This window comes from Ursus maritimus, unplaced genomic scaffold (assembly GCF_017311325.1).
Source record: "Ursus maritimus isolate PB19 unplaced genomic scaffold, ASM1731132v1 scaffold_4, whole genome shotgun sequence".
Taxonomy (NCBI): domain Eukaryota; kingdom Metazoa; phylum Chordata; class Mammalia; order Carnivora; family Ursidae; genus Ursus; species Ursus maritimus.
This window is the reverse complement of record NW_024426552.1, coordinates 78,164,488-78,187,462: the sequence shown is the minus strand read 5'-3', so window position 1 is coordinate 78,187,462 and position 22,975 is coordinate 78,164,488. Positions and strand designations below refer to the sequence as shown.

The 22,975-nt window shown below is 44.8% G+C and overlaps 1 protein-coding gene and 1 long non-coding RNA gene across 3 annotated transcripts in view; one reads left to right on the top strand and one right to left on the bottom strand.

Moving 5' to 3' along the window:
• The first annotated feature begins 256 nt into the window (after positions 1–256).
• On the top strand, positions 257–22,556 carry LOC103676067. 2 transcript variants are annotated; one of them, XR_571998.2, is made up of 4 exons: positions 257–347; positions 3,086–3,447; positions 3,901–3,969; positions 4,067–4,494. It is a non-coding gene; the product is annotated as an uncharacterized LOC103676067 (long non-coding RNA). The 2 variants fall into 2 exon arrangements; XR_005832227.1 differs by lacking the exon at positions 4,067–4,494 and adding an exon at positions 22,348–22,556 and having other exon boundaries at positions 3,086–3,969.
• Positions 7,132–22,975, bottom strand: part of LIPH (lipase H) — a 42,508-nt gene continuing 26,664 nt past the window's right edge. Inside the window, exons 6-10 of the mRNA XM_008705229.2 lie at positions 20,944–21,111; positions 19,519–19,614; positions 17,325–17,436; positions 8,975–9,148; positions 7,132–7,778 (exon numbers count right to left, since the gene is read on the bottom strand). Coding sequence (XP_008703451.1) covers positions 7,691–7,778; positions 8,975–9,148; positions 17,325–17,436; positions 19,519–19,614; positions 20,944–21,111 — 638 coding nt within the window. The 3' untranslated portion in view covers positions 7,132–7,690. The remainder of the gene's footprint in view (positions 7,779–8,974; positions 9,149–17,324; positions 17,437–19,518; positions 19,615–20,943; positions 21,112–22,975) is intronic.

Genomic DNA, 22,975 nt, shown 5'->3' with positions numbered 1-22,975 from the left:
TCGAGATTCCAGCGGAAACCTGTCTTCCAGCAGCTCCGCGGTGCGTCTACCCTCCTTGCGTCTGCGCATCTTTTCCCACGTTTACCTTTGTCTCTTTCTCTGCTTATTTGCAGGCTCTTTGCCAGGCGCTGGGAGATCCGGGTGTGATACACGAGCCCTGCCTCTAACGAGCTTGCAGTCTAGCGCTCAAGACACTCTTGTCCACCCCCAGCTGTGATACCAAGCAACTACAGCCAGTGCTCCACTCAAATGCGGTGGGATGGTCATAGTGACCACAGAAATAAGTACTTTCTATTGAGCGCCTACTATATACCCATTATCCCCAGTCCTCACAACAATCCTTCAAGGTTGGTATTTTTGTCTTTATTTAACAGATGAAAAATCTGAGTCTCAGATTAAGTGACATCTCCCAAAAGAGAGCCCTGATTACTGTTGTCGAGGACCACCTGAGCTAGGACATCTCAAGCTCTTTGTTGGTCTTTGATGGCTCTGGCGGTAGAGTCAGCTATTTTGTTAACCAGTTATGGTAAAATTTCTCATCATAACTTCTGGGTCTGCTGTGCCTGTTCCAAGCCATGAACCTGCGATTCTAAAGTATCAGTTAATTCTAAAGTATCAGTTAAACTGATCTTTGGAATATCCCACAGGAAGGTGGCAGTCTTGGCTGTGGCCACAGTTTTTTATTTTTTATTTTTTTAAGATTCTATTTATGTATTTGAGAGAGAGAGTGAGCAGGGGGAGAAGCAGCCTCCCGCTGAGTGGGGAGCCTGACGTGGGTCTCCATTCCAGGACCCTGGGATCATGACCTGAGCGGAAGGCAGACCCTTAATGGACTAAGCCACCCAGGTGCCCCATGGCAGTAACTTTCTATTATTGATAAGGCTCTTTACTTTAAGTGAGTTGTGGGGTAGTGGTATAACCATTTTAAGAAAAATAAGAGGGGTTGTTAGGTATCCTAGAAAACATGCATCACTAAGGCCTCCAACTATTAAGACATTCATAAACCCAAGGCTGGCGATCATATCCACAAATGAAAATGTATCCCCCTGGTGGCCAGAGGACTCCAAATGTAAACAATAGAGTCAAGATTAGAATCCCAGTCAACCTGGGTACAAAACTAGTTGGTCCCACACTGCATGGATTCACGGAGGAGACAGGTTTTGAGTTTACCTTAAAGATAAGCAGGATTTCCACAACAGAGAAAAGAGGGAGAGGGTGAACTGGGGGCCCAAGTAAGACACCAGAGTCCAGTTTCGTGAAGCCTAAACTATATGAGAAATGAGAAGTTGGAGACAAATTGGAAAGCATTAGAAGGCAGGCTCGGGAGCTGGATTTTTCAATATTGTGCATGGTGAGACAGCAACAGAGGTGTTCAAACGAGAATGATTTCGTTCCTGTTTTAGGATGTTTGCTCTGGCAGATGGTTAGAATACGTTCTGAGTTGGTAGTTGCAACTCTCCTAGTAAGAAAGGATGCAGGCTGAGCCAGGACCACAGCAGTGAAGTTGAAGGGAAGAGGATGGACACACGAGGAGGAGCTGAGTTGGGAGGACATATGACTGATTACATGGAGAAGAAGCAGAGAGGACTCCATAATGCCACAAGCCTAGATGACAGAGAGAAAGTATCCTTGTCATATCATTCAAAGCACCTTTTGGGCTAAAAAGGGAGCACCTGTCAGAATTTGAAATGTACTGGGTCCTAGCAATTCCACATCCAGGAATTTAACCTATAGATGCGCTCACAGGCAAAGATATATGTTCCAGGGTATTCTCTCAGCTTTGTTTGGTATTAAGAGATTGGGAACAACCTAAATGCCCATCAGCTGGGGACTAGTGAGGTTAATTGTGGTATATTCACAAAAGGAACACTAAGTAGCTTCCTTAAAAAGAGGGAGTCAACTCTGTATATCCTGATACAGTGGAGTTGCCACAGACATAGCAGGGATGAACAGCGAACAAACAAGTCACATTGTTAGTGTATACTATGATATATCTATAAAAAGAAAAAGGGATATGCTTTACCTTTTCAAAATACTGAAGTATTTATGAATGAAATGATTCAGTGTCTGGGATTTGCATCAAAATAATGGAATGGGAGTTTAGTGGGTGGGGACAGAAATCAAACAAGATTGGCCATTGAATTGGTAATTGTTGAAGCTGGCTGATGGGCACGTGCAGGAGGATTTTGCACCATTCTATTTCCCTATATATTTGAAATTTTCCATTTAGAAAATGTGGGGAAATGGTCCCAGCCCTCCATTCGTTCAAAGCCTCCATCCCAGCTGAGCACACACCATGGTAGTTCATGTCTTTACAACGCTCTTCTCTCTCTTGGGCCATCTCTGCCTGAAAACTTGCTACTCTTTTATAACCACCCAGGGCAACTGTCACCGCCTCTGAGAAGCCTTCTCCAGCTCCCACAGTCGGAAAGGTTGTTCCGTCTCTGTGCTTGGGGTTCCCTGTGAGGTGTCTGTATTCCTATTATTACAAATACTGTGTCATTACCCATCTCCCCAGTCAACAGTAAACATTTCTAGAAATGAGATGTCTCATCTATCTTTTGTCTGTCCCAGCCCTTAGGCCTGTGCTTGGCTTATAACAGCATTTAACAAATGTTTGTTAAATTAATGGGTCAGGTCTAGTGAGGAAATGATTCGTTGTTTGGATGGGTGCATGCTGATTTTGAGAAGTCAGAGGAATACAGGAGGAGAGAAAGTAAATGAAAAACTAACATTATTGCTAACATTATTGAGCCTGTGCCCCAGGAGTGTGTGCTGGGGCAAGGAACAGTAGTTGAACAAGAAGGCAAGGCTTCTACTCTCAAGGACTTGACTTTCCCTCTGGTTGGGGCACAGCATGGAGAGTTTTCTCATTTTAGAGGAGAACAGATGCTCTGGGGGAGTAGATATGGCAAAGGTTAGTCTCCAGAGAAGCGAGTATCATGAACCCACTCATGAGTGCACGGTGAGCAGGTGTTCCGAGGAAGGCGCTCTCGAGTGCTGAAGGCCACAGCTGTGACTGCTAACGAAGACGCAAGCCCCTGTCTGCCCCTCCTGAGCCCCTGCTCTTCCCTCTGCCCTGCAGTGCGTCTCCACGAGCGGGTGAAAATCCAGAGCTCCAACTGCATTTGGGTCGGAGATCATCCGTTTAGAGAGTCGAAACCAGGGTGGGGGAGAATTTCTGCCAGACCATGAGACTTTGGAAAGGAACAGCGCTGACAGTCTCCGACTACTTAGTACGCTCGACCCCACAGGAAGCATTTTATGTGAATGCATGACTGCCTTGATTCCACGTAACGTCGCTGGAGAAGCAGGGGCTCCTAACGGCCCCACTTCACAGCCCAGGAAAGGGAAGCCTCGGACGAGTGAAGTCGGCGGCGGCCACACACCGGGGCCTCACCTCGTACCCTACGCTACCTTCTTGAGAGGCCGGAGATGAGAAGCCTGGTAAGGACGTCGTGGAACTGAGGGAACAAGATGGCTCCCTCGGGGCTGTCGGTGAGGGGGAGGAGCTCCCCAGGGCCCAGGAAGCCGCTTAGAACAGGAAGCAGGGTGCGGGGCGGCGTCCAGGCGAAAACCCAGCAGGCCGCCGAGGATTGTGGGGTTCCGCCAACCTGTAGGGGTGAGAGACCTTTGACAGAGCTCTTTCGGGAGTGCAGACCTGATCTCCTGCAGGCGCACTGCCCAAGCCACTGCTCGCTGCCTGACCCTCCCCACTGTGCTGATTCCTCCGGCTCAACCGTCTGCTTGGGGAAGAAGGCTTGAACTGTGCGCCTCACTCCCATCCCCCTCCACGCTGATCCGCCTCCCTGACCCAGCACCTGCAGCACGAATTCTAACCAGCTGGAGCACCACCTGGCGTCTACACCAGCCTCTGTTGAGCCCATTTATTTATTACAGCACACGCCCCGGCAGCCTGACGAAGAACAGTAACTCCCGCCCAGGGATGCACGCTGGACCGAGAAGCAGGTAGGTGCCGGGGGCTCAGGGAGGTGGGAGGGAAGAAAAGGCGAGAGGTTCCAGTGAGAGTGGATTAGCCAGGCGCTCACCGAGGCTTTGTCCATAGCACTGAAGCTCCTTTATTGGCTGGATCGGATCTGCACAAAGCAATTGAAAGGAGTAGCTCGAGAACCACAGGATTTAGCTTCCCGACCCCATTCGAGCCATGACGGATTAGAACAGGATGGACACCTTCCCCAAGAGGAGGACCTAAGTGCTGCTTCCGCTCCCCGGATTTTGGAATTGGGCCACCTAGTGATTGAATAGCTGGGGACACGGTGGTACCAATGATCCCAGTGGTCCACAGCTGCCCTGTGAGGGAGCCAAGCCGAGTCAGAGAGACTCAAGGTACAGCACGGGGTCAATAAAGGCCCGTGAACTCTTTTGCTAAAGGCTGGGGGCTGCCCCATCCCTGCCCTTCCTGAAGGCTGATGATTGAGCTCTTGGGTTTCCACAAATCCTCTCTCTAGTAAAATTTGCATTAGTATGAGTAGATTTCTGTTACTGGCATTCAGAGTCCTCTTGGCTAAGCTAGGGTTTTGCAGGATTGAGAGTATGGGGCAGAGGTCCAAGGATGAGAGGTTCCAAATTTAGGGTTTGGGAATTAACACAGTTAAGTGTGTTGATGTCTAAATCCAAATGGAGGTGACTCCCTCAAGTCGTAAAGATGAATCCACTCCATTCTGTTCAGCAGACATTTATCGAGTACTTGCTCTGTGCCTCACACTGCGCTGCTAGGGCAACAAATAAGCCCCAGCTGCTCTTGCCGTGCTCACAGTCTCAGGGGGGGTACAGACACAGAAATGCAGTACAATGCGGCATAATAAAAGCAGTGATGATGTGCAGAGTCAGTGGCAGAAGGCTGTTGTGCAAAGCAAGGAGGGACTTTGAACCACAGCTGAGTCATCCAGGAATGCTGGAGGGTCCTGGAGGGTTTTAGCCAATGCTAAAATGGGGAAGTGGAGGAGAGCAAAATTTCCTTGCCTTCAGGGCTGGTGGTTTTGCTGAAGAATGGTGTCAATACCATCTGGAAAGTTCTAAAGAGGAGTGAAAAAAGGGCCAACCTCTCTCTTTTCCCCGGGGAGCCTGGGACATGGATAGTGGCTTTCTAGAGAGAATGGAAACAATAATAAAGAAGTGCTGGGAAAGAAGGCTAAGGCAGAGAAGGGTGTGGCCTCCATGGAAATGGGCAATGGCTGGGAGTGGAGGGAGCTCTTACAACTGAACGTGGTTCCATAGGGCTCAGAAGATCATGATGGGTGTTCATTCAATATGTCCTGAGCACAGACTACGTTGTAGGCACCACATCAGGCTCCTGGGCCCTGCCTTGCAGAGCAGTCTAACGGAGCAGACAGACATTAATCAAATAATCACACAAATAAATGTAAGGGGGGAAGGCTCAGTAGGAGATCATTGATGAAGATGGGAAGGAAGTGGGTAGACTGCAATTTAACTGCATCTTGGATTTGGGATTCAGATAGACTCTGACAAAGGGGAGGGAGGAGAGGCAAGGATAGCAAGAAGTGGGAAGTTCAGGGGCCTTCGGAGAACCTGTGAAGGGAGTGGCCACACCTGCCTTCACCTCTCTGAATCACTGTCACGTGAGACTCATTGAAATTCATCTCCAGCCAGTGAACAAACTTCCTTCCTTCCTTTACTCATTCATTCAGCCGTTTGTCCACCCATCCACCCATTCCCCAGGGAGCCAGGTACCGTGCTAGGAGACACTACAGAAGCAGCTGAGAGAGACCTCCTGGTGCAAGGAATTCATAGATGATAGCAATGCTATTCCAACATTTTCTTGCTGTTTTGGTCCCTGCCTACCAGGTGAGGGAAAGAGGACAGAGAAATGGCTGTGCTAATCAAAATATGGGACCAGAGGTGCCTGGGTAACTCAGTCAGTTAAGTGTCTGCCTTTGGCTCGGCTCATAATCCCGGGGTCCTGGGATTGAGCCCCACGTCGGACTCCCTGCTCAGCGGGGAGCCTGCCTCTCCCTTTGCCTCTGCTCCTTCTCTCAGCTTGTGCTCTCTCTCTCTTGCTCTCTCTCAAATAAATAAATGAAATATTAAAAAAAAAATACAGGGCCAGTAAAACTCTAAAAAGAAATCAGGGCCTCTCGGCACCCTGATCTCTCTGTGCACAGTTGCTAGAGAAATGTGGGAAGAGGAACGAAGAGTGAGAAGATATCCAAGTGGGCAGGAGCATCTCTGAGCCTCATTCCTTCCCAGGTTCAGGCTCTGCGTGATGCATACAGAAATCTGTACAAGATGTGCCACACAGGCACGTATTTACACAGTCCTACAGTTTATCAAATAAAGATCCCATTTCTTTTTAAAGGGCTGTTCTCACGGAAGGCAGTAGTCACCTGGATGAGGAGGAGGTTATGGGCCTGTGACACTCTGGAATCTCAGGAACCTTCCTGCAGTGGCCACAGCTGCAGCATGGGTGGTACCACCCCTTTGGCTCTGTGCCTGCACTGGGCCTCTGGCCCCAGGGAAGGTCCTCCCTTGGTCCTCCAGGGCCTCTTGGCTTAGCTGCTGTTGTCACTCCAGATTCACTGAGCGTACCTACTCCTGGGGCAGCCTAAGAATTTTCCAAACTGGAGCACACCGGTGTATGCTTGGAATCCAACTTAGCAACTTAGCATCTTGCCAAAAGGTTAGTGTCCATGACCTCCAACAGGTGGATGGTAGATAGCGTATGTTCATTTTGCACCTATGTGTTCTCTAAATTTCCTTCCAATAACCATGGACTGTATCAGTAACAAGGAAAAATGAACATTTCTGAAGGATTGCTCAAAATGAGGGCTGCCTGGAAAGTGACCCTTCTTCACCTTATATGAAAAGCAAGCTTTTTCTCTCTTGCCTCTCGCCCCATCCACGGTCACTGTGAGTGAGCCTGTCCTACCACTTCATCTACCTTTCTTCCCTCATCTGCTTACTGTCTAGTCCCAGTCCCTACACACCCCGCGCTGTCCCTCTGTCCCCACTGCCTCCACCCACCAACCCACTGTAGAGAAGGCGAGGTGTGGCTTTCCTGCCTCCCCAGAGTGAACAGCTCGAGAGAGAGAGTCTTTTGTTGAGGAGGAAAAGCTCTCTTATTGCATATTAGACCAGCCATATCAAAATAAATACAAGCATATTCACATCTATCAAACCACTCACGGATGTGGCACCCATGGGATTTCAAAGAACCCTTCACAGACTTGCCCCCCAACCCACATGATAACCCTGTGAGGTAGGTCAGGCTCCATTCCTTTCTCCGTGCAAGGACCTGGAGGAGTTTGGCACAGGGAATGCGGGGTCGAATCCGCAGCGAGGTCTCCAGCCAGTCCTTCCCTTCCAGATGCTTAACTGGCCACCACGCTGAGCAGAGCTGCCTGAGTGACTGGCAGCAGAGCTGACAGGCCGGGACAAATGAGGCCCCAGGACGCACCCAGACAAGGCGCTGGGCTGTTGGGAGCCTGGCTATTTCTGACTTGCCCTACTTCGGGGCTCCCTTCCCAGGACCGTTCTATAATCCAAGGTCGTGTGACATTTTGCAATGTGACATCCATGGGACGCTGCTGGAAAAACACCCTGCTTATTCATACTGGTTTGTGCCTTGAGGAAAAGGTTGAGGTGACACTTTCAAAAAGCCTACAGTTGTAGGTTTCTTGATGTTACTGGTGCCCGTGTGTCCCAGCAACAGTTACATCAGCAGCTTGGGGCACAGGATAGGCTGGAAGACCGTCTCGATGTTTTCCATCAGTACAAGATCATACCGACACAACTGGGGCCTGCAAACACGAGACAGAATATCCTTGTCAATCAAGCAGTAAACGTAGCCCGTTCTAGAAAAAGAAATCATGTTATGTCCTTAGGATCTAATATTGTGGAGCAATAATTTCTAACATGATAGGAAAATGCTTACAGTAAATAAGCAGAGCAACAGCAGCAGCAGTAAGAAAGCAGGGTGTAAGACGTTCTCTGCCACTTAACTTCATCAGGTTTGTTGTGCGTTTTTTAAAAAATATTTATTTTCGTCTAGGTTTAAAGCAATAGTAGGAGGTTAGAAAGAAAGAACCCAAAGCCTGAACAGTTGTTGCCTCTGAATAATGACATGATGGGTGATATCGTTCTGCTTCTTAACACCTTCGTACTTTCCAGATTTTATAAAATCACCATGTATTCCTTTGATGATCAGGAAAAGAAAGTATTAAGGAGTCCCATCGTTTTAAGACGCAATGACTGTCCTCTTAGAAGAAACCTGTATTATTAAATGTTTTAGGGCACCCTAAACCTTTAGGAGAAAGGAATTCGTAAGCATAAATTACTGACTGCTCACAGCATTGTCCACCTGTGTCTTGTGCAGAGATGGACGCTGGGACTGTATGTGGAGTGGCATTCATCACAAAGCGGCCATGCCAGCACAGCTTGGCTCTTTCTCCCCCTGTTTGACTCTGTCCCCGCCGTACACACACACACACAGTTGCTTATTTTTTCTGAACCAATTGAGAATAGGCTGCTTACGCCTTAATACTTCAATGTGTATTTCCTAAGGACAAGGACATTCTCTGTGCAGTTACCAAATTCAACATCGAGATAGTACTTTCATACCGTATCAATGCAATAAAATATTCCAGTTATTCTGTACCTTGTTTTACATAAGGCTCTGTGTTTGCCAAATTATACGAGGCTCTTTTCCACAACAAAAAAAACTTGCAAGGAGTACGGGTGGAGTGATTAAGGAAGAATTATATAAGCATGTAACATTATTTCTTTGGATTATTGGGCCATTTATCGTTGTGTCTACCAGTAAAATTTTCTTGAATTATGGGGCTACTGGCTTTTATCAAGTCTATTTTTGGAAAACCCCTCCCCTCCTTCATTTTAATCGATGGAGTCCTATTAAAACATCAGACCAAGCAGACTGGACAGGAACTGATTACGTCTTTGGAAAACAAAGGCTTGTCCGACCCTGCCAATGGCTTACCTCTCTGGATGGGCAAGTGACCTTAACTTCATGCGGAGAACCCTGAGCTTGTACCTGGGGCCTATTACAGATCCCGTAGAGAACACCAAGGAAATGGTCGCCACTTTATCCAAGTCTTGATTAAATCTTGCAAGCAGACTTACTTGGTGGTATTTCTGAAATACTGCAGGCTCACTGGAAGGAAGAAATAATATTTTTAAGTGGATATAGATTGCTAAAGAAAGAAAACAGTTCTGAAGCCTACAAATCACTCATAAGCAGGTAGCCACTTGACCCCAAAGTTCTGCTGGATTCCAAAGGACTGTGTAAGTGAAGCTTCTGGCCCCAGGAATGATGAAATACTGTGGCACAAGAGAGGTCTGCCCACCTGCCATATACCAGGTAGCATCCTCGTCTCGTGACACGTCTCCATTCCCCCAAAAGGTTCTTCAAGATGAGTATTCTTCATTTTACAGACAAGGAAATAGAAGCTTAGAGAGCTTAAACTCGCCTAGGTCACAGGGTTTCTCTGCCCCAGTGCAGAGATTCAAACTCACTTCTGAGTTCAAAGTTACAGTCTTTCCATGAAACTGCATTGCTCGATGTGTATGTATATTTTTAGCTCAGCTAGCTACTCATTGAGAAGTGGTGCTTCAGCATTTATTTTTTTCAGTCCTGCCTCTCAAATAAGATAGCTAAATCCCAGGTTCCGATACTTTTCCCCAAGTATGCGATGTTCCCTATGGTTGGAATCTCACATTGAACCTCCCACTGGGGAGGTTCAGCTGGGTCAATGTCCCTCTGGGGAGCTGGGGGAGGAGGCCCTGGAGACCCACCCTGGGCAGAAATGGGAGGCTTGCTCTAGAAGTGAATCCTTAATTTGGAGGTGGGAATTGGGTGGTAAGGGGGTGTGTGTCACCCCAGCCTCACTAGAATCATGTGTATGTCCTGTGGAGAACAAACGTGCCACACATAAAGCTAATCTGAAAGGTACCCAGATTTCAGTTTCTAAATACCGTCCTCACTAAAAGGAATGGGGCTTCCAGGAGAATGCTGGTTCCAGGGCCAGGTCAGGGAGAGTGCAAAGCAAGCCTGCAACAACCTGTGTACCAAAAAGTGAGGAAGTGCTCAAACAATGGTGGGAGATGTTCCAAAGAATCTAGAATCACTTCACACTCATCGGGATGGCTACTACTAAAAAAAAACCCCAAAAAACAAACAAACAAACAAAAACACCTAAAAATAAGAAGTATTAACAAGGATATGGAGAAACTGGAACCGTCGTGCACTGTTGCTAGGAATGCAAGGTGGTACAACCACAATAGCAAAGGGCCTGGGGTCTCTTTGAAGAAGGAAAAATAGAATTCCTCATGATCCAGCAATTCTGCTTCTGGGTAGATGCTCAAAAGAATTGAAAGCAAGGTCTCAAAAAGATATTTGCACACCCGTGTTCATAGCAGCATCATTCATAAGAGATGAGGTGCAGGCAACCCACCTGTCCGTCAGTGGCTGAATGGATAAACACTGTGTGATATCTACATCCAATGGAACATTATTCAGCCATAAAAAGGAAGGAAATTCTGCCATAGGCTACAACATGGATAAACCTTGAGGACATTATGCTAAATGAGATAAGCCAATCACAAAAAGATAAATATTGTTGGACTCCATTCACATAAGGTATCTAGAGTAATCAAATTCATAGAAACAGGTAGTAGGATGGTGGTTACCGGAGGCTGGAAGGAGAAGAAAAAGGAAGCTGTTGATCAGTGGGCACAGAGTTTCAGTTTGCAAGATGAAAAGGTTGTGGATATTTATTGCACAACAATGTGAATGTTCTGAACACCACTGAGCTGTATACGTATAAATGATTAAGATAATAAATTTTACATTATGTGTTTTCATCACAGTCAAAAATGCGTTTAAAAAAAGAGCACAGACCCAGTTTGAAGAGACTTCACTGGCCAGATTTGAGACAATTTAAATATCAAAATAAATAAATAATGGTAGTCACTGACTATAAGTCCCCATTAACAAAATAAAAACCCACGAGTCCCTACTGATATAACCAACTAAAGGAATAAATAAATGGGGAGAAGAGAAAGCTTTTCCTAAATGACGAATTAGAAAAATCACCATTTGGCAAGCAACCACCGTAGTAACAATTCAACCACAAAACATCCGAAGTAGTGGGTAAAAGTTTGAGGAGTAATGGAACATTCGCATGGTCTCGAAGTACCTCCCCACAACATACTTATTAATACAAAGGAAACACAGTCACTTGATAGTGAAGAAACTTGGCATAAACCTCCTTAATGGACTGATTCACGTTCGTGGAATAAAGCAGCGCTGCAGGCCTGCTGATACGCTGAGCCAAGCATAGCATCGCTTCTGCGCTGCTCCTGCCAGACACGCGTGGTCTGAATGGAATCACGAGGAAGCATCAGACAAACCCAAACTGAAGACATTCTGAAAATAACTGACCTGTAAGTGTCAAAGTCAAGAAAGTCAAGGAAAGATGGAAGGTTCCCAGTGAGGACTGAAGAGACAGGATAACCGACTGCAGCCAGTGACCCTGAATTGGATCCCTCTCCAGGAGCAGCTGTGGAACTACGAGCGTGCGGGGACTTCAGGAGACAGTGATGCCACCTGCAGATGGCAAAACCCAACGTGGGCAGACGGAAGGCAGGAGAGGGAAGAACTTTCCTGGAGCTGAGAAGCCTGTCTACAAGTACAGGTGGAATCCACTCTTCCACCCGGAGGGATGTCTGGAGATACTCGGGGAGGCACTACCCCAAGGGATTGGGTTCATACCCAAATAAATGGAGTGAGAGCCAGTGAGCTACGGGTTATGACCCCTAATAGGAGCTAGGTGTTTGTTTCTGGTAGGATGGTGCACTGAACAGCCTGAAAACAACTCCTAGTGATGGACACAATTAAAACAAAAACAAAACTAAAAACCTTTTAAATGGCACCAAACGAAGGGGAAAGTAGAGAATACTGAGAGGCCTAAAAAATATGTGAAGGCAGAAATACTGAAATCACATCACCTTTTGTTGGCCTTTTTTGAACGTTAGTGATGGGTTTTCTTTTTCATGGCCCTGCAGTGCAGTAGGACGGGGAACAGAGGCACTCAAGGAGGGGAACTGAGTGGGGGACTCCGGGAAGGGGTGAACTAAAAATGAATTCTAAGTGAACAACCCTCCTACTGCCTCAGGGGGCTGAAACAATATCAAAATCCCGGCCGCCTTTTTTTTCCCTCCAGAAACTGACAAACTAATTTAAAGCCATATAGAAATTCAAGAAACCCAGAAGAGTCAAACAACTTTGAAAAGGACCAAACTTGGGGCACCTGGGTGGCTCAGTCAATTATGCATCTCTTGATTTCCGCCCAGGTTCAGGGTCCTGAGATCAAGCCCTGCACTGGGCTCCATGCCTGTCGTGGAGCCTGCTTAGGATTCTCTCTCTCCCTCTGCGCACCAACTCCCTGCCCAGCATGCACTCTTTCTAAATAAAAAAGAAAGGAAAAAGACCAAACTTGGGGGATTCATACTTCCTGATTTCAGAATTTGCTGGAAAGCTTCAGTAATGCTATAGCGAGCTACGTGACAATGTGGTACTCGCAGTAGAATAAATATATAGATCAATGGAAGAGAACTGGGTCTAGAAATAAACCCTTCCATTGACTGTCAATTGATTTAGGCAAGAGTGTCAAGACATTCACAGAGAAAGAATAGGTTTTTGAATAAAGAGTGCTGTGACAACTGGCTATCCGCAGGCAAAGGAATGAAGTCGGACCCCCTACCTCATTTTATATGCAAAAATGAACTCAAAATGAACTCAAAAGGGGTCAAAGACATAAGATGTGAGACCTAAAATGATAAAGGACTCAGGTCCAGAGAATATACGGAACTCTTGCAACTCAACATAAAATAACCCAATTTTAAAGTGAGTGAGGCACACAAAACCCTGTACCCAGATGTTTACAGCAGCTTTGTTCAGAATTATCAAGAGTTGGAAGTAGCCAAGATGTCTTTCAGTAGAAGGATGGGATAAACTGTGATGCACCCAGACCACGGCATAGTATTCCGTGCTAAAAGGGAACGAGCTAGCGAGTTATGAAAAAACATGAAGAAAACTTACATTCTATTCCCAAGTGAAAGATGCCACTCTGGAAAGGTTACATACTATATGATTCTGACTACATGACATTCTGGAAAAGGCAAAACTGTGGAGACAGTAAAAAGACCAGTGGTTGCCAAAGGTTAGAAGGAAGAGATGGACAGAATAGGCAGAGCACAGAGGACTTTTTGGGTTATACAGGATCTACTCCACGATCCTATAATGGTAGAGATGTGTTCTTATATGTTTGTCCAAACCCATAGAATGTACAACACCAACAGTGAACCCTCATGTAAACTATGGACTTTGGGTGATGATAATATGTCAGTCGGAACAGGTGGACCACACTATTATCAGATTTTGATAGTCAGAGAGGCTGTGTGTATAGGGCCAAGAGGGTATTTGGGAAATCTCTGTACTTCCTGCTCAATTTTGGGGATATAAAACTGCTCTGAAAAGTGAAGTCTATTGAAAAGGGAAAAAATGAATAAAGGACCTGAATAGACATTTCTCAAAAAAACATATAGAAATGGCCAGTAAGCACATGAAAGACGCTCAAAGTTATTAATCATTTGGGAATTGCAGTCAAAACCATAATGAGATGCAACAGAATGCCCACTAGAGTGGCTACACTGAGGAAGACAGACATGCCTGTGACATATACACAACATGTGATACACACACACAAAGGAGTATTACTCAGCCTTTATAAAACAAGAGAAATCCTGTCACATGCTATAACACGGATGAACCTTGCTATTATGCTAGGTGAAATAAGCCAACCACAAAAAGATGAATATTGTGTGATTCCACTTATATGAGGTAGCTAAAGTAGTCAAATTCATAGAAACAGTAGAATGGTGCTTGCTATGGGCTAGTGGACAGGGGAAATGGGAGCTGTTATTGAATGAGTATAGAGTTTCAGTTTTGCAAGATGAAAAAGTTCTGAGGTCTGTTTCACAACAGTGTGAATATACTTAACACTACTAAACTCAGAATGATTAAGATGGTAAATTTTATGTTTTGTGTTTTTTTAATCACAATGAAAAAGAAAAAAATTTAAACAGATATTAACTGTTGACAAGGATGTGGAGAGATTAGAACTCTTACACATGGCTGGTGGGAATGTAAAATGGTGCAACTGCTTTGGAAAACAGTTTGGCAGCTCCTGAAAATGTGAAATACATAGTTATCCTATGACCCAGCAATTCCACGCCTAGGTATATACCCAAGAGAAATGAAAAACATATGTCTACACAGACACTTGTACACGTATGTTCATAGCGGCATTACTCGTACGTAATAGCCAGAAAAGTGGAAACAACCCAAATGTCCATCAACTGACAAAAGGATAAATAAAATGTGGTATGTGTGAAGAGTGGTTGTGAGTGGGAGTGGGCTGGACCCATAACGCAGAGGTCAGTGGATCGAAATAAAATGGAGTCTATCCATACCATGGAATATTTGGCCATAAAAAATGAAGTACTGATACATGCTATAGAATCTTGAAAACATGCTAAGCAAAAAAAAAAACCCCAGGCACAAAAAGGCCACATACTGTATGATTTCATTTATGTGACACACCCAGAATATGTAAATCTAGAGAGATAGAAAGCAGATGAGTGGTTGACCGGGAGGAAGGAGGAACAAGGAATTACTAATAGGTATGGGGTTGTTTTTTGAGTTTTTAGGGTGTTTTTTTTTAAGATTATTTATTTATTTATTTGACAGAATAAGCAGAGGGATCAGCAGAAGGTGGGGCGGGGGAGGAAGCGGGCTGTCTGCTGAGCAGGGAGCCCGATGCAGGGCTCGATCCCAGGACCCCGGGATCATGACCCGAGCTGAAGGCAGACGCTTAACCGACTGAGCCACCCAGGTGCCCCTGAGGTTGATTTTTGAGATGATAAAAATGTTCTGGAATTAGATGGTACTAATGTTTGTATATTTTGTGAATATACTAAAAACCACTGAAATGTAAACTTTAAAAGGGTGAATTTTATGGTATGTGAATTGTATCTTAATTTTTTAAAAAGGTTTAAAAATAAAAAGAGAAATACCTCCAAGACGTGGATACAGGGAGAGACACCAGGCAGATAAGATCCTTGAATGTGACTCCATTTATACCCACAGTCTGGTAAGACTAAATAAACTCAGGGCACATTCTCTGATATTATCTTTCTTTTCTTAAATTGTAAAAAACACTACTGAAAACTAAGTTTACCTTGCAAAAAAGAGAAAAGTAGACGTAATATCACCATGCGATAGAACAACCATTTCCTTTTTTTCCCGTATATTCTCTGACTGGGGATGACTTTTTCACAAACATGACTAAACTAAGAATGACTAAACATGAATAAAATAGAGATGTTAAGGTCTCTATCTTAATCAAGAAAAAACCTTCACATTTAGAAAGTCCTAGTTGGGAGAAATTTACTACATAAAATTAAAATTTCTAAGACATGTAAAGCCAATATGTAACCAGTTATTGGCACGAATAACCAAATTTTGTTAAGTGAGCACTTCTCATTATAGAACTGCACAATTTCCCCTGCTGTTTCTTCGAATCTCCAGATGAGGTCTCTTCCCGGCTTCCTTACTGAAGAGCACAGCCCATAAACTGCGTGAAGCTGGTTATTCAAGATGTGCCCCCTAGCCGTGCCCTCCCTGAAAATGCAGCCCCACTGGGTTTGGGGATATTCGCATTGAAGGGAGTGTGGTATTGGCCAATCACTTGGTCTCTCTGAGCCTCCGTTTCTTTATATACAAATTACAGAGAGTAATACCACCTCACGGGGTTTTAGTGTGACCTGCATTAGCCAGCGTGTGTAATGTGCCTAGTTCAATAAACAAAGGCTGTTATTATTATGATCCAAGGATGCATTAAAAAAAAAAAGTCACCTCCAGACCACCAACACACACCTTTTCTATTCATCTACAAGGTGAGTGAACCCACAGGCGACTGCCAGTTTCAGATGACATTCCAATTGGTTCTCTGTGAGTGAAGCCAACAGACAGCCCAAGTGCCTGGTAGGTAACAGGACTCCCAAAAAGTGTTTCCTAGTAAATGAATAAAATGAGCCTCGAATTTCTTTGCTTAAAGGTTTTTTGAGTTATTTTCCCCCTTTCTCCTGATTATAAAATTAGTGGATGAGAACCATTAACTATTTGTAAACTATATATATACAACATCATATAAAAGTAAAAGAGAAAGTAAAAAGAAGCTGAAGAAGGAGAAAAGTAAAGAGAACTGAAAAGAGCACTCATATTCCTACCACCTAAGGGACAATCTAACATATTAGGCATATTTCTTTTTCATTTTTCTGGCCTTGGCTGACTAATTTTATACTTTCTTTAATTTGATATCCTGCATTTTTCACTTAGCACATTAAGAGCATTTCATTTAATGTTTCATAAATTAATGTATAAATAATATTTTATGAGATATTTAATTAACCACTAGGTTAATTAAACATCATTAGGGTGTTTCCAATTTTCTGTTGCAAATCACATTTTCTGAGCTTCAGAAACATACATATGTATGTTTATATTTATGTATATTATGAGCTCACAAAAAAATTGAAATGTGTGTGGGGATGGATGCCTTTAGGTGTGGGATTGTTGGGATGGGGCAAGTATTTGCACTTTTATGTTACATATTTTATGCTATATATTTCTTTTTTTTTTTAATTTATTTGTCAGAGAGAGATGGAGAGAAAGAGCACAAGCAGGGGGAACGGCAGACAGAGGGAGAAGCAGACTCCCTGCTGAGCTGGGAGCCTGATGCGGGACTTGATCCCAGGACCCTGGGATCATGAACCTGAGCCAAAGGCAGATGCTTAACTGACTGAGCCACCCAGGTGTCCCTTTATGATATATATTTCTTTACTGTTTAAATCCTTTACAGCAAGCAAGGATAACTTTTGTAATTAAATGTTTTAAAAAAAGGAAGCAGGAGAAGGAGGGAGGGAAGAGTGAGAGAGGGAGAAAGGAAGGAAGGGAGAGAAGAAAGAAGGGAGAGAAGGGGGGGAAGGAAAGGAGGAAGGGAAGAAGAAAAGAAAGTAAATCTCTGTACCAATTTCATTTGTAAAGAGCCTGGAAGATCAAAGACCACAAGCAATCGCTCCCTTATACCTTCTGTAGAACAAAGACAAGTACAAACCTGTAAATAAGAAAGTGGGTATATTTGGGATTTAATTTCTGTGCACAAAAAGGGAGAGCGCAAACTTCAAACTATCCCAGCCCAACTTACTGATTGATTTTGGATTCTGTGATGTTTCCAGCTTTGTCTCTCAATTTGATTGTAATGGACCCTCTTCTTATATTCTTGTTCCAAGTTATAATGTCCACAAAGTAATGATACACTGCAAAACAAGGAGAGAGCACAGTAAGAGAGGGACACTCTCAACTGCTTCCCTGAAGGTCACTTCCTAAAAACCCAACCTCCCTCATAACTTGAGTCTCTTGTTCTCTTCCTCCCTAGTTTCTCTGCAGAGATCCAGGGTTGAATTTTCTAATATTCCTTTCCATTCTTTTTGGTAAAGATGGCCTGGGTGATGGCACAATTCAGTGGTCTCCAGCTGTCACGTTTAGGCATCACAGTTGGACTGGTGTTCCCACTTTATTGACTGAGGTGTCATGGCCAACCGCTGAGTGTGATTGGTTCACTGCAATCCCTGCCCTTTTAGAATAAGCCAACCAGGTGGCCATGTAGAGACCCTCCAGAGCTGACAAGGTCTTCCATAATCTGGGTAACGTCCACCGGCCTCCCTCATGCCTTCCCCAGTCATGTCATATCACCTGCACTGCCAGGCTGTCTCTTGTTCCTGGGCCTTCTCCCCACTTGGACACTCTGACTTTGCCCCCTTTGCCAGCTCATCCTTCAGGTTTCGGCTTAATGTCATTTCCTCCAGGAGGCCTTCACTGACCCTCAGACTAAGTCGGGTTTCCCTCTTAGAATTCTTATCATGCTCTGGTATTCTCCCGTCATTAGTCAGCACACTTACCTATATTTACAAAATGCAAGAGAAAAAGTGATAATCAAAAAAGTGGTAAATATATGGATATATCCATACAAATACTGCCTGGGTAATGTCTCATGTGGTTAAAAAAATAAAGTGAGGGGCACCTGGGTGGCACAGCGGTTAAGCGTCTGCCTTTGGCTCAGGGCGTGATCCCGGCGTTATGGGATCGAGCCCCACATCAGGCTCCTCCACTGTGAGCCTGCTTCTTCCTCTCCCACTCCCCCTGCTTATGTTCCCTCTCTCGCTGGCTGTCTCTATCTCTGTCGAATAAATAAATAAAATCTTAAAAAAAAAAGAAAAGAAAAGAAAAAAAAATAAAGTGAAAATACACTACAGCAGTAGCTGGGAAGGGATTCCTCTCTGTAATCCTAGCAGTAGTACCTTATAGGCACTCAGTATATTCCTACTGAGTAAGTGAGAGTGCGTCATGTGTTCAGAGAATTATTCTTCCTCCCCACTCTTTGCTTCCCAAGGTCAATGATGCTTTGGGAAGATGGGGATCCCACCATGACAGCCAGATTTGCTATCTCATGTTCAGACTTGCAGAGAAGGGCACGGAGGCTCAGGGAGATGTTGGTCCCATGAAGGCATAAGGTTAGCCCTAGAGTTGCCATTTCATGGCCCATTAATACCCAGGCACTTGCCTCGCTTGGACCAGGCAGACAGCAAACCCTGGGCTGCTACACATGGCTCCAAAGGAGGAGGGAAACCCACTGATCCAGAACCTCTTTTATTAGGGTTGCTCCTACGAGAAGTGAAAAGGGGAACAAGATTCCAAGACATGCCCAGGAAAATTCCGACTTGATTCCCAGGGCGTCTGATCGCCTGCTGCCCCATTTAGCCCCCATCCGGATACTCAAGCCCTCGACGTCTTTAGGTCATCATGGTTGCTTTGTGGATGTGGCTGACATCTGATTTTACCTGGCTGCAATTTCAGGTTTTTGGGGGGTTAAGCAAATTTTCTGGAAGATCTTAGTGATCAGAATGGCTATCCAGGAGACGCCTGGCTCGCTCAGTCAGTAGAGCATGCAACTCTTGATCTCGGGGTCAGGAGTTCAAGCCCCGCATGAGCTGTAGAGTTTACTTAAAATATATTTTTTTAATTAAAAAAAAAAAAGAATAGCCATCCAGCAAAGCTAACAATCATGATTTGTTGAGATTTAACTCATAACCCCAAAGATAGGCATTATTATCCCTATTTTGCCTAGCAGGACACTGAGACTCAGAGAGGTTAAATGTCTTGACCAAGGTCACATAGCTATTATGGGGTGGAGTCAGGATTCAACCAAAGTCCTTCCAGCTCCAAAGCCCACACTCCACCATGGCCTTCATTTGCCAAGAAGCAGCCGGGAAGCTGAGGCTCAGCCGTTTTTTAAAAAGGAGGGGGTTGGGCAAAAGCAAACGACCACATCGACCACTCACTGCAGAACGGTTCCTTCTCAGCTGTGTCAAAGAACGCCTTAGTCATAGGAGGGTCTTTCTGCTTTAAATACTCTTTCCAGTTATCAGCATAATAGCCTGTAAAGCGAGTCGGAAAAATGTAAGATTAACATGTGTTATGTAAGTGTCAAAGCAGCTGGGGAGGTAGGAGAGCAGTGAGTCTGACCACCCACACCACCAAGACAACCTCCCTCTTACACCCACCCTGCAGGGAGGGCGTCCAGAGCCACCAGTGCATGCCTCCCTTGAAGCCACGGCACCGTGATTGTTACCCTGTCCCTCAGAGCTGGGACTTGCAAAATGACCCCACGGTGGCTCTCGCCCGTTTTTACTGACATTCTATCACCCCGGTTCTCGGTAGCACACTAGTTCTCTCACACACTGGGTAGACTAAGAATAGCGCTGACATTTTTCAGGAATACATTCATTTTCTAGATTAAAACAGATTCAGGTTTATACCTAAAATAGCATCACTCTTGCCAAGCATTGTGCTTTCTTGAAGAACTACAATTAGGCCCCCAAATTGCACAGAACCCGAGCTTGCCATGACTATGTCAACAAGCAGGGGACTCTTCTTCATGTCTGTGCCTGCAGGAACAGGGCTGAGTGCTCTCAGTGAGGTCGCACTCTCTCCTCTGTCCCCACCCCTAGAGAATGGCCTTCACACACTGACCTGACTGATCCAGGGAGGGAACATGAGTAATTTTTAAAAGCTCCCTAGACCTTTCCAATTAACTTAGGCACAATCCGGGTTGAGAACCCCTTGGCTATAGCATGCCCTGATGTTAATGTGGGTTTTTTCCTTTGAACAATTAGAAAATTCTCATGATCATCTAGTTTCAAAGTCCTCACCATCTGGAATATTTCTACCAATCCTTAGCAAATATGCAAGCAGCCGCCACAGTGTATGTTTTCCCCACTCCAACCCGTACGTGCACATAAGAACCAGGGTGCAGTGTGAGGGCATCTACAGACACGGTTTGTTGGAAGGGGTCATTCTGCAAGGCTCGTTTGACAGGAGAGTCTGGGCCCACTCTGACCCTCCTCCAGCAGAGACGATGTGTGCACCAAGAGGACGTTTCTGTCCCCGTGGGAGCTGGCTGTGTAAGGTGACTAAGCCCTGGGTGGGCTTGGAAACTCTTTTGGAACCTCCTTTTTTATGCTAGAGTGTCCAGGGAGGTTGCACTGCCCTCTAGATGAAATCGTATACAAATGGCTTTTCTAATGCACGAGTAGAAGGTCCAAGAGTACTTCACAGAACAAATTAGCTGGAAAAAGCTAACTAAGTGAAAATGTTTTTAAACCACATAATTTTCAGGCCCATTTTTAGATAGTAAAATGGTGCTGGGATTCTACCAAAAATGAACTCTTTGTTAATCAGAGGGGAAAACTGCTTGTTGGACTTACCCAGGAGGGGACAGGACTCCTTTTGTGGTATGCCACAGTTGACACACTTGCCGTTCCTATAATCCCGGTACGAGTCACAGGGATACGCGGTGATAGAACAGTTCTCTCTCAGAGAAGAAAGGTACAGGTACACGGACCTTTGGTGGTCACACTTGAAATACCGCAATCCTTGATTGTGAAAGGAACGATGAAAGAGTAGAGTAGTTATAGCATTTAATGACAGCACATCACACGGTACATACACACACAATTCTTCATCTGTCTCCTAGAAGCCAGGCACTGTGCTAACAGCTTCCATGTATTTTATTCCATTTAATCCTTATAAAAACCCATAGATCAGGATTCATGCTGGCATGCAGCAGGATAAAAGAAGGTAGGCATTATCATCCCCATTTTACCCAGCAGAACATTGAGATTCAGAGAGCTTAAATGACTTGACCAAGGTCACACAGGTATTACGTGGTAGAATCAGGATTCAACCTATGTCCTTCCTTTGTCATTGAAAAGGAAGAGAAAAATTCAATAATAGTTTTCTCCAGAGATTCTCAGCAGAAGGCAACCACATCTAAACTAGTAAAGACAGAGAAAGAAGGCATTGAGAATTACTCCCAAGGAGGGCAAGCAGAGGACACGCTTTGAAAAAGAATGGGGGATGCTTCCACCCTGGGGGCAGAAGGGAACAGGAATGTGAAGACTGATCTTGTAAACTAAAATGAAGAGAGACAGAATGGCTCCCTCAGGTGAGATCTTAATCTAGGTAAAAAGGCAAATGTAGGTCACCTTTCAGAGGTGAGGATTTATAGGGAGGGAGATTTTCAGAATAGAAGTATAAAGGGTGATCACGCAAGGATTCTCTGGTATTTTTGAGGGCCGTGGAAAAGTTAGCAGGTCTGCCTTATACTCAACTAACAAGGCTGCATAACAACTCCAGAATGTTCTCAAGCCAAGGTGGGGGCTGACATGGCAGAGACCTAAGGGGCTCTCTAATGGACACACACAGGGCATTCATGAGAGAAGCCCAGAGGCAGGGTTCCATTTCTGCTACAGGGTGAAGGGTGAAGTAAGAGGGACTGAACAATGGGAGGCGGTACTGGATGCCATACATGGGCAAGAAGAGGTGAAGCAGCCTCCAGTTCATTTACCAGGTGCCACGTGGTGCAGTGGTGAGAGAGGAAGGCAGCAAGGTGCGGAGATGGCATCAGGAGGGTTGGACACGGATGGGTCCGATGATGAAGTAAGTCATTCAGAAAAGGGAGTTGGGTCCCAAAGATGGGTAAACACAGAAGGTGAGGATCTGCGTAGGCAACAGTGAACCCCAGGAGAAGAGGACAGTTATGATTATGAGCTAGTGGCTTGAAGAGACATTGAGTGCTGGAGTCAGACCCATGTTTCCTCTTCCCCCAGAGTCCAGTTACAGACTGGAAATCAGTGAAGGACAGAAAATAAACTGAAGCAAGAGAAGAGAAGCGTGGGCTGGCAAGGGGCCAAGCTGGACTGGACTAAATCTGACAGGTCCGTATTGATTTATTGTTCCTGGAATTTCCACTTGCAGAAACAATGACACTGATAACAATACAGAGAATGTCCTTTGTAAGCAAAGCATATTATCTTTGGCTCCTTAGAGGTAGCCGTGCTACACCACACAGGACAGGATTTGAACACGCACCATTTACGGTACAATGTGGTTGACTCTACTTATGCCATTTCATCTGGATCATTTCCAAATACCATGTCATTCCCATGGGGCTGTCTACAGCTACCATTTTGTAACAAGATTGTTTTTTCTAGAATCGTATCCATGATTATTTACCTTTCTCTAGCAATGGTGAACTACAGATTCAGAGCACTTAAGGATGGGTGTTTTATTCTGTCCCCCACATTACTTTAATGTTGCCCTCTAACTACCCATTTTTTGTTTTGTGTTTTTTCTTATGATAAAATAATACATGCTTATTTAGAAAATATAAAATAACAGAAAATGATGATGCAAAAATCACCTAGAAGTCCAATATCCAGAGTTCACCACTAATAA